The sequence below is a fragment of the Aotus nancymaae genome, unplaced genomic scaffold, assembly GCF_030222135.1.
Source record: "Aotus nancymaae isolate 86718 unplaced genomic scaffold, 86718_ANA_hifiasm-v0.15.2.pri h1tg000036l, whole genome shotgun sequence".
NCBI lineage: Eukaryota > Metazoa > Chordata > Mammalia > Primates > Aotidae > Aotus > Aotus nancymaae.
Window position 1 is genome coordinate 15266229 of NW_026988450.1, and position 13067 is coordinate 15279295.

General features: G+C 45.8%; 1 protein-coding gene across 1 annotated transcript; it reads left to right on the forward strand.

Annotated features, from left to right (window-relative positions):
* Window positions 1-3418: 3418 nt before the first annotated feature.
* Window positions 3419-7708, forward strand: BHLHE22 (basic helix-loop-helix family member e22). The gene has a single exon (XM_012463710.3). It carries the CDS (start codon window positions 3419-3421, stop codon window positions 4526-4528), a length of 1110 nt encoding a protein of 369 aa, XP_012319133.3. The 3' UTR covers window positions 4529-7708.
* Window positions 7709-13067: the final 5359 nt, after the last annotated feature.

Below are 13067 nucleotides of genomic sequence, written 5' to 3' on the forward strand. Positions count from 1 at the left end.
ATTTCCCACCCTTTCTGCCCGTGCAAGCCGAAAGAGTTCATGATGACTTCTCCTTTGCCACTCTTCCAACTTGCCAGTTCCATCAGGAGCCCGGATCTTTGCCCACTTCTTGGCGGAGCCAAGTTCGAGCGCACAGATTTCCCGAGCTCCGGCGGCCAGGGGGCACTGTGTGAGCGGCTGACGTCACCCCTCCGCCCGGCCGAAACCAGGCGGCGGGATCCCACCCAGTGGAGGAGAGGGAGTCGAGGCCGTGACTTAGGGCTGGCGACGATTAAAGCAAGTAACGAGACATCGGGCAGATGTGTTTTCATTGCCCTGTAAGATAAATGCAGTGCTAAGTGTCTGACAACTTCCCAGAAGCAATCAGCAAAAGTTTACGAGTGCATAAACCTCAAAGACCATTCCCCAACCGTTGTTATAAGGCCCATATTTAGAGCTTCCATAAATTCTTCGGCCATTTTCCGAAGCAAAGTTTTCAGCGACTATTAAGCAGTCACCTCCTCCGGGGAGACTAGGGAGATTTTTCTTGAATTACAAAAGGAAGAGGATTTTGTCTCCTACTGAGTAACTTAAAGTTGTGCAAAAGTTTGTTCCAGAAGTTTGGATGGCCAGGGAGAGGAGGGAGGTGGTAGGTCGTGGAGATGGGGACGGGGAGGGGTCACCAGGTGCGCTCAAGTGTTTGTTGTCTGATGAGGGCGAAAGGCGAAGGTCCTGCAAAGATCTTGGGTCTAGCTGAGGTGGCAGGGCCTTTGCCGCCCTCAGTGTCGCCCCTGCTCTGCCAACCCGACTCTGCGGCTCACAGCCTCGCATGGCGCCCCCCACCAATCCCAGGCATGATCGATCCTTCGCCCTTCAAAAGCCCAAGTCTGGCCGGCAGGAATCCAGGCGCCCGTCGAAAGGTGCTAGTCCTCAAAAAGGGCAAGCTAGCTGGAGAAATAAGTCAGACATCCCGAGATGTGTCTCCACCCTGCCCAGCCAAGACCGTGTCAGCCTCTGTCCTCCCGAAAGTGACCCAAGGACTTTGATAAGTTAGTGTCATGCATTTATGACCCACCTATGTTTAGAGAGAACCTTTGTTTATGATCCCAGTGAAAACAAAGCTGATAATTGAAAAACAGTAACACCAGCGCGTCTTTAGCTTTCTGAGGGGAGAGGTTAACAGCTGCGAACGCCGGGGGAGGGACGGTGGAAGGGGTGCGGTGAGCGAGGGGCCGCCCTGCACGTAAACAAGCCTCAGGGTCCCCGACGAGACACGTGTGACCGCTCAAGCCTGCAGAATCCCCGTCTCGGTCCCAGGCACAAGAGCCTCCCACAGACCCGCCTGATCTTTCTCAATCTTTAGGTGCCAGGACATCCAAAGCAGCTTAGGAAACCGACGTCTACATAGTATTTCTGTCCCCTGAAGATTGGATCTCAGGGAATTATTATGGAAAGGTACTGCTGGGTCCCTTTTCATCCTTTCCAGGTGAAAATACAGACATTTCTGTGTCGCCCTCACCCTTCCTTTATGAAATAAGGTGCCCAACTGTTCTGATATTACCATTCAAAAACAGGTTCTGTGGCGGACCTCATTTGTGAATCTATTACAGAGATTAATAGATTATTTCTCCTTTTTCAAGTAATTCTCAGTGGGGAAATTTAACCATATGGTAAGGAGAGAATTAGAATTTCATCACATTAGAGCAAAATGTAATGAAAAGAGTCCAGCACCTGGGGCCAGCTCTGAAAGCCACAATTAAAAGGTTTTTAATGAAACCAGAGAAACCAAAAATTGCAGTCTTCAGTAATTCTGCCATATAAGAAAGAGTTATTGGAAGGTGTTGGGAAATATTGTGTTTACTTATGTCATAAGAATGAAAACCAGCTGCTAAATACCATGTGTACCCAGAGACCGAACTCAGCAGCGAGAGGACCGCGTGTACCATTGCCTATCCGGAGAGGAGCACTTGTTTTCACATTCTCCCTTCCCGAACCCTCTTAGAACAACCAAGACTGATCCAGATGTCCTTAAATGGCTTCCGGGTAAATAAATATGCATAAATGCCTCACTTGGTGTGGGAGCGGATTTGACTCCTGGTGAAGTTGACTCTTTTGAAACAACCAGATTTACATCTTAAGGAAAGTTTGAGAAACCAGTTCTGTTTCGTTGTTTAGGAAATCGTGTACTTGATAATTACCATCACTGTAACAGTTGTTTGGAGACCACTGCAAAATCACTCCTACCCCACCTTAAAAAAAAAAATGAATGCAGATCACTTGCTCTTCATTTTGTTTTTTTTTTTCTTTCTTTTCCAATCTGGGTAGGTAATGGGCAGTAGGGGGTGTGGAAATGAAGCAGAGTGTTTGGGGGGATGACTGCTTTGCTCTCTGACTAGCTGAAAGTCTAGAGTGAATTTTGGGCAAGCCAGCTGGGACACCACCTTCTCTCGGAAAGTCCCGTCTCCAAATCCACACCCAGTCATCCTACGAACAGGGGTGGAGTATAATTCTCGCCCGGAAGGGTAATTCAGCACAAGCTGAGACAGCAGTGGCGAGGGAAGGGCAGTGGGGGGTGGGGTGCGGTGGGTGGGGGCGTCTGCTTTCCACAGGACTCCCAGGCTTCGCCGCCGATCTACAATTTGCTGAAGGAGCAAAGAACATCCTCGGCTCTAAGTAGGGCTTTTAGTGTGCTCATTGATGAGTGAAAGTCGCCACACATGTCAAGCTAAAGGCAGTTGTTGGGTTACTAACAGGACCCAGCGCCTTGCAAACATATGCGCTAAGCTGTGTATACAGATGGCAGGCAGAATAATGGAGCAGGCGCCTTTTATAAAGCTCTAGCTGCTGCCTGTCTTCAGACCTGGGAAATGAAACTATTCAGACTCGCGGCCAGATAGCGCCTGCGATTGTTTGTTACCGTTTTAATCCTATTAATTAAAACGTTAACCTGATTGGGTAGAAAGCGCTGTCCCAACAGGCGAGTCTTCTTCATAATAACCTACTCAGAGATAATGATGTAAAAGACTCCCCCGTCTGTGGCGGCGGCTGGTTGATGGGTCCGGAAATCTCTTGAAGGTGAATCCAAGCAAGATAAACGGTGCGGAGAGGAGGCGCGGGGCTGGGCTCAGAGCGGCGGCGGCGGCGGCTCCACTCCCTCCGCGCCCACCCTCCCACCATGCGGGGCCGCGGCCCATGGTGAGCCCCAGCAGCCAGCACCATCGGCTGGAGACGAAGAAGAAGAAGAAGAGGAGGCGGCGAGCGCGGGGGAAGGCGAAAAAGAAAAAGAAAGAAGGGGAGAGGGCTGCCGGCAGCACGAGGACCGACGCGCGCACCAGCTCCGGAGCCCGGCTCGCGCGCGTCTGTGGGGCCGCCTGACTCCGGAGCCGAGGCGGCGGCCGCAGCGGGCGCGGCGGCCCGGGCTGCGCGCCGGCGCGGGACCATGGAGCGCGGGCTGCACCTCGGCGCGGCGGCCGCGGGCGAAGACGACCTCTTCCTGCACAAGAGCCTGAGCGCCTCCACCGCCAAGCGCTTGGAAGCGGCTTTCCGCTCCACGCCCCCGGGCATGGACTTGTCCCTGGCGCCGCCGCCTCGGGAACGCCCGGCGTCCTCCTCCTCGTCGCCCCTGGGCTGCTTCGAGCCCGCTGACCCCGAGGGGGCAGGGCTGCTACTGCCGCCGCCTGGAGGCGGCGGCGGCGGCGGCGCGGGAAGTGGCGGCGGCGGCGGCGGCGGCGGTGTCCCCGGGCTGCTCGTAGGCTCAGCCGGCGTTGGGGGCGACCCTACCCTGAGCAGCCTGCCGGCCGGGGCCGCCCTTTGCCTCAAATACGGCGAAAGCGCGAGCCGGGGCTCGGTGGCCGAGAGCAGTGGCGGCGAGCAGAGCCCCGACGACGACAGCGACGGTCGCTGCGAGCTGGTGCTGCGGGCCGGAGTAGCCGACCCGCGGGCCTCCCCGGGAGCGGGAGGCGGCGGCGCGAAGGCGGCCGAGGGCTGCTCCAACGCCCACCTCCACGGCGGCGCCAGCGTCCCCCCGGGGGGCCTGGGCGGCGGCGGCGGCGGGGGTAGCAGCACCGGTGGCGGCGGCAGCAGCAGCAGCACCAGCAGCAGCAGCAAGAAATCCAAAGAGCAAAAGGCGCTTCGGCTCAACATCAATGCCCGAGAGCGCCGGCGGATGCACGACCTGAACGACGCGCTGGACGAGCTGCGCGCGGTGATCCCCTACGCGCACAGCCCCTCGGTGCGAAAGCTCTCCAAGATCGCCACGCTGCTGCTCGCCAAGAACTACATCCTCATGCAGGCGCAGGCCCTGGAGGAGATGCGGCGCCTAGTCGCCTACCTCAACCAGGGCCAGGCCATCTCGGCTGCCTCCCTGCCTAGCTCGGCGGCTGCAGCGGCAGCCGCAGCTGCCCTGCACCCGGCCCTCGGCGCCTACGAGCAGGCGGCCGGCTACCCGTTCAGCGCCGGGCTGCCCCCGGCCGCCTCCTGCCCGGAGAAGTGCGCCCTGTTCAACAGCGTCTCCTCCAGCCTCTGCAAACAGTGCACGGAGAAGCCTTAAACACACCCCCGAAAAACACAAGACCGACCCAAAAGCTAGAGGAAAGCGAAAAGCTGCTCCCCACCCCCTTTATTTTGGTCCTCTCGTAGTTGTGAAATACTTGCAGAGCAAACAAAGCAGAGGCAAGAACTGAGGAGAAGTATCAGAGACAAAACGGGGCTTTTAGCCTTGACATCCCCAGAATCTCGGTCTTTGGGGTGGGGAGGGAGGGAGGAGGGAGGTGGAATTGGGATGGAGTATGGATGTCTTTTTTTTCTAAAAGTGGCAACTTTGGTGGCAGCCTAGACCGCGAGGAAGTGGAATCTTCCTTAAAGGTGAAAAATAAGTTGAGAAGTAGTTCTTGGTTATTAAGCCTGGAGAGTGTTTGAATGGCAAAATACTAATCTTACTAATAATTGTGAATTTGGCTAGTGCTGAGGGGGAGAGCAGGAGTTAGGGGTTGGGTAGCATGAGAGATGGAATATTCATTCAGACAAATCAGAAAGGGCACTTGAAAATAAATTTTGATTCTGAGCCAGGAGAAAAACTTGAAATGTTGACTCAAGTGAGGGGGGAAAAACCCAGAGAGAGAGAGCGCGCGCGCGAGAGAGAGACATGATGCTATGAAAGACTTTTTTTATTGTCTCTGAACTTTAATCCTGTGAAAATGCTCAAAGTTTTGGCGAGAGTGATATAGAAGAACTGACTGTGGCTGAAAGAATTGCATTTAAAAATATTTATGTGCACCTTGTTACTTTCTACTCTGCAATGATGTATTAACAATTTATGGTATTTATTTGTTATTCTTCAATGACCCTTCCACGTCAACAGTATTTATCATGTGTTAAGGTCATGGGTCTTATGTGCAGATTTTTTTAATGCCTCTAAAATTGTTTTATAGATTACTTATACTGTGTGCCAAGTGTTTAAAGGTTTATTTGCCAATAAGTATGAAGAGAAATATTGATGTATCTGAGCTGCTTAGGTTTATGAAAGGTCACCTGGATATTTTCAGTTGCATCATCCCTGTATTTAAATTGAGCTTTAATAAATTGCTTCAGTCCAAAAATTACAGGAAAGGTGTATTCTTAATTGATGAATGAATTGATCTCTTTTTTGAAAGGGGACTCCTTTGCATTCCAAAAGGGAAAAACATCACAGCAATAGATCCTATACGTGAGAACATGCTAAGCAAATATTTTTCCAGGCTGTGCTGTGCATTTTTAAAAGGTCTAATTTAATTGCTTTTAATATATATGTACATATATAAGTTATTTTAACTGTGGAGAATTATTTAAGTTAAAAGACTGGTTTGATTTGCCTATGGTGTGAAATCCTTTGTTATTTTTCTAAAAAAAATAAAATTTAAAAAGAAATAAAACTAAGGAAGAACAAGAAGCTATTTACCCAAAGTGAGCTTTCAGTTTTAGTTTTGCATGGCTGTTTGCCTGCCTTTCCATCCTATGAAAATCAAGAAAATCTTTTTTAAAAATGGAGTCCTGCTATTTTCCACTCCTTGCAGATAATACAAATTCAGTTTGTCAGGTTGGATGGTGAGTTGGGAGCTGTGATGGATCTGTTGGCGGGTTTTGGATGTATAAAGAATGATATATATATTAAATAGGTCAATCAGACTATGACAGCTATGTACGACCATTTGTATGTGTATCTATGTCAGAAAGAATCTTTATTAAAATATTTTGATCAAATATTTTATTATGCTGTGATTTGTGAAAGGAGCAATCACCTCTCTTCTGTGTTACTCTTTGCTTGAAAGGTAACAAAAAAGAAAGGAGTTTCAGAGAAGGTGGAACTGAAGATTTTGCAGGGATGCTCAATTAGAAGTAGCCCTAGTTTACTTGTTTACTTGTTATAAGGAGGAGAGATTAATGGGGTCAGTGGTGAAACCCAGAAGAGATTCAAAGTTTCTGGCTACTGGCATGAACTTTGAAGGCCACATTCCCCCTGGAAATCTTTTACCGCTTGTATGGTGCTGTTAACCATGCCAGTGCCCGTCAAAGAGGGCAAAGTTTCTTAAAGAGTTTGTCATCAAAATTTCTACCTCCAAATGCCTGAAGGCCAAGGGAAAAAAAAAATGGACTTGAATTCTCTGAGTGCTGATTTGATTGTGGCTTTCTACATTTTTGTGATAAAAAGAATTAACTAGGTTGAATTATGTAAGCATAATGCCCATAGAGATTATCAGAACTTACTAGTGTTGCTTGATGATGAGACTGACTTTGAGCTTCCATGTTTGCATTGATTTGGGCATTGATTCTGTTAAAGAATGACTGTCTAAACTTGTATTTTGACCTTTACATTGCCCGCAAATATAGAAGGTGTGATTTTTTTACTGTGGCGCAGGTTGCAGAGATGGTAGTGGTGGTGGTGGTGCAGAAGTTAGATGTTTCCTCTGTACCCAGTATGCTAAATGCATTTTTGTCTGTATAGCTTCCTCTCATAAAGATATCCCTAAATGCCATCAAACTTAGTGGGGGGTGAGGGAGGATATTTTCTGCCCCACTTGCCATCAAAGAAGATTAATCAGAACTTGTAACTTTTCAGAAAACATAACAGCAAAAGGCCTTGAAGCTGGAGCCCTCCCAGACTGGGAGTGGGGGCAGAAGGAGGGAGGAGACCAGGGCAGCCCCCAGGCAGGAGCTGACCCGTCTCTCAGCATTTACCAGACAAAGCCTGGGTGCGTCTAATTATGATTATTAAAACAATTTCCATGACGATGTCTAATATTATGTTAATTTGAAAACAACTGTGTATGAAAACTGTCGACTATAATACCTAAATTCATTTAATGAAACACATCGTTAAGGCAATTAAACCTCCTGGATGTGATTAAGAAACATAATTACGACACTGTTCTGCGCCATAATTGGGTGTCTTTAATCAAGGGGTAAAGTGATCAGCAACACAGCCATTAGTTTGTATTGTTCTGGGCCTGCTGTCCATCATTCTGATTAGGAATTAACCATAGCCACCACCAGTCAGATTTTTTTTTTCCTTTTGCATATTAATATTGTAGGGGACACATTTGCTGCAAGATTTACTGCTTAATATTTCTCATTATTTGAAGGCCTTTTTGAAATACTTCCTCTGCAGCCTTTGTACTGTTTAACTATTATTAAAAATTGTACAGAATAACACATCTTGAACTTTAGGGGAAAAAATAAAGAAATGAGAATCCTCCTCTCTTTCATCACTCAACCTTCAATCTTAGTCCTGAAGGAGACTTGAAATGGATGTGGGTGGGGATAGGAAGATATTGAGGATAAATTCAAATGTCAGATACATAGGCATAATTAATGTATTAGGTTTATTAACATTTATTTTCATTTTGATAATTTTAAACAAATCGACTCTCTTTCCAAACCTAGGATTTGGCCAGCCTGTGGTTTTAGCAATAAACATGGAACATCTGAAAGAAACAGGAGAGGACTTTTCTGTGGTTTACTTAGGTGATCCTCCCTGCCCTAACTCCAACCTTTCTAAAGGGTTTTCAGCAGCAGTTTTAAGAGAAGGAAGCCAGGGATTGGAAACAAAACTCTTTCCACTCCCGATAAAGCCCTGGGACCACTTTCTTTCTGGGGTTTGAGCCTTGAGTTTTGGCCTAGTCTGAAACGTTAGCCCACACACCATTGGCCCCAGCTGTCTGTCCAGCATGGCGCGCACATGTCGGAAATGGGAGACGGAGCACCAGGGGAATCAGTGTGGTCTTGCGAAAGTGTCCTTGGGCCAGAGCAGACAGCCTGGTCCCTAAGACTGCAGCATGTGCCAGGGTTCAAGGGTATCTTGGCCACCTCTGAGCTTGCTCTGGCCCCCACCATGCCTTGGGGTGCTTCTCTCAGGCACACCCATTCCCACCAGTCTGATCCCGTTGCTCGTGTTCCTTTCAGAGCTGAGAGTGGACAGATGATGCTAAGCAAAAACCCCAGAGTCCCACTTGGCTTTTTATTCTCACTGAAGGTCTCATCGCCAGCTTGACACTGTGCACCAGCAGAAGCGTCAGCTTTGCGTCTACCACTGCAGGACCAGCAAATGATCATCTTCGAAGAGCTCTTTAGTTACTCCTCCTTCTTTCTCCCCATGGTGTGTTAGTGTGTGTGCCCGTGTATGCGCGCGCGCGCGCACCCGCCCGCGCTCTGCAATACCCTCACCAGTCCCCGCAGCTGGGCAACCCCTCCAAGACCCTGTGTTACGCTGAAATTCCTCTCCCTACTATCGCACCCACCACCCATCCTTACAGCCGGCAGTCCAATAGGGAGGGCCGAGGCTCACAGAATTCCCTTCTCCACGAACTGGCACTCTTGGTCTAACATTCCGAAACCGAGCCTTTCTATGCGGCCCCGACCTTGCGATTGCTCCAGCATGAGTGGCACTGACTTTTCCAATGTAATGACTTATGAAAGGTATAATCATGTGTTAAATTGAATCCTCCGTTTAACTGTTAATGGTGTGCTCTGGGCACATTTACGTATTAGATGCTATGGTAACTAATTACCACTAGAAAAAAGGATAATACACTTCCCAGACTTTGAAAAATAATCATGAGTTCACTTCCCAGCTTGCAGCACATCGTGGCGGCCCTGCCGGGCGGGGCAAGGATACGAGTGAAAACCCGAAAGTGTGTTCATGGAATGTAGATGATGAATCCTGGTCAGGTGAGGCTCCTTAGTTAAACCTTTAATGAAAACGTGATTCAGATGGAAAGGAAGAGGGGAAGGGGGCAACTACGCAAAGGTGCCTTTAAACAAAATTAAATCGCAAAACCTGAACATCAGAAACACAAATAGGGTTTCTTTCGATTGAAATGCAGGTAAGACTAAATCACCCACGTGCCAAGCAACTTTACATCAATTAACATTTTTTGTAGAGTGGGCAAAGTAAATGAGCCCGTCTCCTGCGCGCTTTGCATTGGCATTTTACAACTCGAAAGTCTCTGGATTTGCCAAGCCAATGAGCTGCAGGTTTATTTAAAATCGGCCTTTTAAATCAAACCTTAGACACAGTAGATGGAAGGAGGGAAATAGAAAAATAAGAAGCCAGCTACTTCAGTTTAAGAGTAGAAACAATTCTTAAGGTGAGAGTCTTTTTCGCTCTGCAAATCTCTGGCTCTTCTGATCGTTTGGTGTTTAGAACCAAGGTTCCGGTAAACAGGGCTGCGTGGGATAACCAGGAGCCCGTTTTCCCAACCAAGGAGAGTTGTTTGTGCTGGGGACTTTAAAGGACCTGAGGAGGGAGGAGGCCGCCTTCTAGCAGGTCCAGCAGCCCTAGGTTGCAGATAAACCAAATGTCATTCACGCATCTCTCGCACTCACTGCCCTGTTTTGCTTGCGCTGCGCTCCCGGAGGGACTGCGGATCCGCAGAGCACCCCTGCTCTCCCGGCTTCCCCTGGACCAGCGTTTCCTGCCACTCCTGGCCCTTCAACCTCCAAGTTCCATGGGACAAAAAGTGAACTTCAGGGGCTCTGCCTCAAACTGTCCTTCGAGGGTGGCTCGAGTCCCCTGTATGGCAGCAGACATGTGGGTTCACACGTAGCCGTCAGACTTGTAAGAGACACCCCGCGGCCGCACCAAACCCGAGGCATCCGCGAAAGCGCCCCGGTTTTAAACCCCAAAGAGTTCCTCGCTTCCTCATGCTTCAGGGAAACTGCTGCCTTCCCTGAGGTTTGATTTGGGTTAAATTCTACCAATTTTTCTAAATTACTCGCTTTAACAAATCCAGGAGACTGTTTCTGAACTATTGCAAAATTATCAAGTATACTAGAATGTGTGTGTCTGAATTTTCCTTCTTTCTCCTCTCCTCTTTTCTCTAATTTGGGCAGTACAGAAATATAGATTAGAGAGCTCTGAAAGAGAAATGAATGGGTTAGTTAGGAAGGTTAGACTGCAGAGCAAAAGAGGATTTGACAGTTATCAATCCTCACCACCCTCAACCCCACTACGTATATGATGGACAAGGCTCACAAGTCACCACCATGCTTTGATGGGGAATTGGCTTTAATTATGCACAATGTGTTATCATTCTCCTTCCCAGCTTGAGAAAGAGTTAATTCTTTCCCAAAGACCATAGTTGCCCTTGTCTCCTCAAACTGATTCAGAGATGCAATAAAATATGAAGGAAATTTATGGTCTGTTTCAAGCATTTTATTGCTGTATTTTTAAATTCATATATGCACATATAAGAACTATGATCTGTGAATAATTTGAAATGCTATAGAAGAATGATACATTTTAGATAAAACATAACCATATCTTTATATAATTGTCTAAGATTAAAATAAAAAAGAAAAATAGATTTCTAATGTGGGCCAAACTGAAAAACTAATGACAGCCATAAACTGCTAACCAACCATAAATTAACATCTTCATCAAATGCTAAAATGGTATCAGTGGTTTTATAAAGCAATTATTATTTCTCCTCATAAGTTTTAGAATAAAGTTCAGAGATATTTAAAGGATCCGTTATTTACAAATGTTTCCTCAATCTTAAAGATTTCATTTTTTTTATTAGGATGATGATTGCAACTCAAATCTGCTATGTTAATAGAGGTGTTTAGAGACGAGAATTTAAATTTAAACATAAAAATGTTTCATGACCTAACCTCATTTTATACATTTATCCTGCCCTGGCAATTACTGAAGAACCTGGTATAAGGATGTCTCCTTTACATATCCTTATCCACTTTTTGAAAAGAGATAAACAATCTCTGATTATGAGAGAGACTCAGTTTTTGTACCTGACTAGTCAAAATAATAAATCATGCGTTGTCTAATCAAGTAAGTACAGCTACATTTGCCATGTGCAATCTATTTCTGCAGTAGTACTATGGTCAAAATTCAGATGCCAGGCTGAATGAGCTGCTACTCTCCATCTGAGATTTTGATGAAAGGAAATGATTTTCCTAAGCAGGCCTCCACAAAAAAATGTGAAGCGTTGGGAAAGAACAAAGGATATCTATCATTGCCAGCTGTATCAGAAATCAGGGTCAGTTAATACCTGCGTCTAAATAACTTACTTTAATTTCCTTGGGAGAAGCATCGGGCATACATCTCTTTATAGATTTCTTAAGAGAGTTAACTTAAGTAAAATTCTGTAATTATTCAACAAAGTAAGCTCCCTTAAAAGTTTTTTTACAAAGTTATCCTTCTTTTTTTTTTTTTTTTTGAGACGGAGTTTCGCTCTTGTTACCCAGGCTGGAGTGCAATGCCGCGATCCCGGCTCACCGCTACCTCCCCGCTACCTCCGCCTCCTGGGTTCAGGCAATTCTCCTGCCTCAGCCTCCTGAGTAGCTGGGATTACAGGCACGCGCCACCACGCCCAGCTAATTTTTTTTTTTTTTTTTTTTTTTGTATTTTTAGTAGAGACAGGGTTTCACCATGTTGACCAGGATGGTCTCGATCTCTTGACCTCGTGATCCACCCGCCTCGGCCTCCCAAAGTGCTGGGATTACAGGCGTGAGCCACCGCGCCCGGCCAAAGTTATCCTTCTTGAAAGCAAAACAATTATCTGGCCTATGGAAGATGTGGGTAGTGCACATACTCAAACTATCTCTGCCACTGGGTTATGATTTACAGCATGTTGTCCCATGGAGTAGTTGATGTGGATGATTATTCTCAAATATCTAGGATTAACTAAAATCTTGAACTGGTTAAGTCCTAAGACCATTCTTTAATTTAATTTTCTGCAAGCATTGTTTAGTCTGAAAAATAAAAACTATGTAACTTATCTTTAAGTCTAAATTTAGTTCAAAATAAAAAGGTTTTTAAAAAATAAATGTGTAATTGTTGAATATGAAGGAAGTACTACTACATGCAGTTTTGACTTCATAAAAAGTTCAAAGTGACTGCAAATACTTTTAAGGGTACTCCATTTAACGTACAAAACAAAGGCGTTTATAAAACTTTAAATAAATTCATTAGTCCTTAGAATTATGGAATTGAAGTAATTTCATTGAAACTTTAATTTTAATATGAAAGACAAAAACATTTATTAAAAGGTTTGGCATCAGGCAATAACGACACACATTTTTTTGTTAACTACAATGGCCAGTTCTTAGAAACAAAAGTTATATGCAGTAAATATCCTCTTGCACACAAATAAGAATCTCCAACTAATATGTTTCATATTTAGAAATGTTTAAATTTGACTTAATGATGACTCATTAGATAGTGACACCTTTACCTGTTTTTTCCATTCCTCTAGTTCCTACTATAAGCACAATTGGCTGTAACGGAAGTCAAATGCTTCATGACTATTCTGAACATTTACTTTCTTTGTAGTCTGCATTATATCATGTCTCTCCTTATAAAAGTCAACACATTTAGGAATCGAGAACATAAACTATACTTCGAATAATTAACAGTAAACAGTATTACGCACTTTTTTAAAAAACACAGCACAGCCATTGGGTGTTTTTTCATCCTGAAAAGAAAATACACATTATTATTTGCATGATCATTGCTAATTCTGGAAAGTTCTGCAAATTTTCGTAAGTGTTTTCTAGAATAAAGTTGAAAGCAAAAGATAATTATTTCACAGGTTATC